The 3966-nt window shown below is 60.2% G+C and overlaps 1 protein-coding gene across 1 annotated transcript in view; it reads right to left on the reverse strand.

Annotated features, from left to right (window-relative positions):
* Positions 1-3966, reverse strand: part of LOC115949088 (solute carrier family 22 member 6-B-like) — a 14921-nt gene that overhangs the window by 8949 nt on the left and 2006 nt on the right. The window contains 4 exon segments of the mRNA XM_031065394.1: positions 2252-2360; positions 2582-2796; positions 2924-3039; positions 3398-3521. Coding sequence (XP_030921254.1) covers positions 2252-2360; positions 2582-2796; positions 2924-3039; positions 3398-3521 — 564 coding nt within the window.

A 3966-nucleotide genomic window follows, 5' to 3' on the forward strand; every position in this document is an offset into this window, starting at 1 on the left:
ACAGAGGGGTTGGCGCCAGCCGGGTGTGAGCACACGTGCGTTCCCGGGATCTCTGGCTCCTGGGGACTTCTGGGCCATGCCCGTGCCCTCAGAATGGCGGGGTCCTTGGGGTGCCGGGGTGCTCTGGATCCCTGGGATCCCGGACCCCTGGGCACTCAGGGTTCCAAGTCCTTGGTCCTTGGGACCCCCAGGACCCTTGGGATCCCCGAGTCCTTGAGATCCCTGAGCTGTTGGGGTGTCTGGGCACCTGGGAGCCTGGGATATTGCGTCCCTGGGATCCAAACACCTGAATCCTTGGGATCTGGGTCTTTGGGGTGTCCAGGAACAACAGGATTCCCAATCCTCAGGATCCCAAATCCTCGTGATCCCCAATCCCGGGGTCCCCAATCCCGGGGGGCCCTAATCCCTGGGGATTCCCAATCCTCAGGATCCCCAATCCCCGGGATCCCCAATCCCTGGTGTACCCAATCCTCGGGATCCCCAATCCCTGGGATCCCAAATCCCCAGGATCCCAAATCCCTGTGATTCCCAATTTCTGGATCCCTGATCCTCAGGATCCTTGATCCTGGGGTCCCCAATCCCCGGGATCCCCAATTCCCGTGATCCCTGATCCTGGGGATCCCCAATCCCCGGGATCCCCAATTCCCGTGATCCCTGATCCTGGGGTCCCCAATCCCCGGGATCCCCAATTCCCGTGATCCCTGATCCTGGGGATCCCCAATCCCCGGGATCCCCAATTCCCGTGATCCCTGATCCTGGGGTCCCCAATCCCCGGGATCCCCAATTCCCGTGATCCCTGATCCTGGGGATCCCCAATCCCCGGGATCCCCAATTCCCGTGATCCCTGATCCTGGGGATCCCCAATCCCCGGGATCCCCAATTCCCGTGATCCCTGATCCTGGGGATCCCCAATCCCCGGGATCCCCAATTCCCGTGATCCCTGATCCTGGGGATCCCCAATCCCCGGGATCCCCAATTCCCGTGATCCCTGATCCTGGGGATCCCCAATCCCCGGGATCCCCAATTCCCGTGATCCCTGATCCTGGGGATCCCCAATCCCCGGGATCCCCAATTCCCGTGATCCCTGATCCTGGGGATCCCCAATCCCCGGGATCCCCAATTCCCGTGATCCCTGATCCTGGGGATCCCCAATCCCCGGGATCCCCAATTCCCGTGATCCCTGATCCTGGGGATCCCTTTCAGGGGTGTTTGAACCCCTCCACCCCCCAAATCCTGATCGTTCATCCACCAGGAGCATCGAGGGCTGAGGATTTCGGGGGTCCCCTGGTGGGGGAGGCACTAATGGGGCCCTGTGGAGTTGCTGGATGGGGTGGGCTGGAGAGGGACCTGGAGATGTCGGGATTCGTCCTTCTGGGATTGTGTCCTGGTGGAGAGGGAGAGATGAGGGGCTTGGAGGGAACAGGGGGTTTCTGTGGTGCTGGGATGGGCATCTGTCCATCCTTCCATTCTTCCTTCTGTCCATCCATTGATCATCCATCCATCCATCCATCATCCATCCATCCATCCATCCATCATCCATCCATCCATCCATCCATCATCCATCCATCTATCCATCCATCCATCCATCCATCCATCCATCCATCCATTCATCATCCATCCATCCATCATCCATCCATCCATCCATCCATCCATCCCCCATCCATCCATCATCCATCCATCCATCCATCATCCATCATCCCTCATCCATCCATCCATCCATCCCTCCATCCATCCCTCCATCCATCCATCCATCCATCCATCATCCATCCATCATCCCTCCATCCATCCATCCATCCATCCATCCATCCATCCATCCATCCATTCATCATCCATCCATCCATCATCCATCCATCCATCCATCATCCATCCATCCATCATCCATCCATCCATCCTCACATTCAACCACCTTCTCCACCTCTGTCCTTCCCCACCCGTCCATCCCTCCCCTCATCCCTGACCCTCTCCAGCCCCACCTTCCCTCCACCTCCTCCACAGTCTCGGGCAGGGCCACGTTCCGTGTCTCGGGCAGGAGGCCCCGAGACCACGGGCGCGGCGCCGTAGATGACGAAGGGCAGCGCCGGGAACAGCTCGCCCGCCATCTTCACCAGGGGCGCCATGATGCTGCCCAGCCGCGACATGGTGTTGGCCAAGCCCATGCCCGTCTGCCTGTGGGACACACGGAGCTCCTGAGGCCACCTGAGGCCACCTGAGGGACCACCTGAGGGACCACCCAGCCATGTCCACTCCGTACCGGATCACCGTGGGGTAGAGTTCGCCCGTGTAGAGGAAGACGCAGTTGAAGGACGCGGCCAAACAACCTTTCCCAAAGACGGCCAGGGCTGTCCGGAGTGTCCGGAGGTCTGCGGGGACAGAGGGACACCCAGGAGTCACCTCAGTGTCCCCACTTGGGCTGAGCTCACTCGTCAAGAGAAGACCCCAAATGCCAGGATTTAGGACAAATCCCCCATAAAAAGCTAAAATGACCCAACCTGGGGGGCTCCATCAATGGGTTGAGCTCGTCTGGGCCCTCCCAGGGAGGTTGGAGATGAGGGGACACCACTGCCACCACCCCTGGTCTCACCTCGTGGCACCAGGACGTTGGCCAGGATGGCCAAGCCGGCCAGGACGAGGGCGACGGTCTGGGTGAAGCGGCGCCCCACGTAGGTGATGGCGAGGATGGACGCCAGCTTGGCCGGGATGTCCACGGCGCCGAAGATCAGCTGGATCACGTAGATGTTGAACTCAAAGTTCTGCAGGTCCATGGCCAGCCCGTAGTAGGCGAAGCTGGTGGAGAACCTGGGCCACGAGGGGGGAGAGGCGGTGAAAATGTCACCTGTGGGGAGGTGTGGGGTGGCACGGGGGGGTCAAGGACGTGGAGGGGGATGGACAACCACCCACTGGTGTCCTCCACCGCCGGCCGTACCACACGAAGCAGAGGCCGAAGGAGATGCGGCGCAGGACGGGCGTCCGGACCAGGTCAGCCACGGTGTGGCGGGTCTTTGATGACGTCATCTCCTTCTCCATGTGGGACCTCAGGGTCTGGAGGGACAGGGGGGCTCTGGGATGGGGGTGGGGCGCTGGGGACCCTCTTGTACCTGGGCAGGGCTGGGCAGGACGGGTGGAAAAAGGGAAGGGGGTTTGTGGGTGGGTGGTGGGATGGAGATGGTGGATTCATGGATGGGTGAAGGGACGGATGGGATGGGCAGAGATGGAGGAGATGGAGATGGAGATGATGGATGTCATTGAGATGAGGAAGATGAGTGGATGGATGGACAGGGTGAGTAAGGATGATGGATGCAGTGACCATGGATGGACAGCTGTCCACGGGGTGGATGTTCAAGGGACCCCTGTAAATCACCCCAGGGACACCCTGGGGGACCCGACGGAGCTTTGTTACTTCTATGTCGAGCTTGTCCCCTTCCTCCTTCTTCCCATTGATCCTGGCCACCTTCTGGAGCTCCCGCAGGGCCTGGTGGGACCTCCCCACCATGACGAGCCACCGCGCTGACTCCGTCAGCCACCTGCACAGGAGGGGAAAGGGCAGGAGCCCAAGCACTGTCACCATCCCACCTCAATCCCACCAGCAATGTCCCCCCGTCCCTCTGGTCATTGCACCATGTCCCCGCTGTCCACCCAGCTGTCCCTGCATGTTCTCTTCATCCTTTCCTGTCCGTGCACCCCCCACTGCTCCATCCATGCCACCATCCTTCCAACAAGCCATGACTCCAGCTGTCCACCCACCCATCCATCCCTACCTCCACATGTCCATCTCGGCTTCCCATCCCACCATCCATCCCATTCTCCATCCATCATCCATCCGTCCGTCCATCCATCCATCCATCCATCCACCCATCACCCATCCATCATCCATTCATCCATCCATCCACCCATCACCCATCCATCATCCATTCATCCATCCATCCATCCATCCATCCATCCATCCATCCATCCATCCATCCATCCATC

The sequence above is a fragment of the Geospiza fortis genome, unplaced genomic scaffold (assembly GCF_000277835.1).
Source record: "Geospiza fortis unplaced genomic scaffold, GeoFor_1.0 scaffold527, whole genome shotgun sequence".
NCBI classification, from domain to species: domain Eukaryota; kingdom Metazoa; phylum Chordata; class Aves; order Passeriformes; family Thraupidae; genus Geospiza; species Geospiza fortis.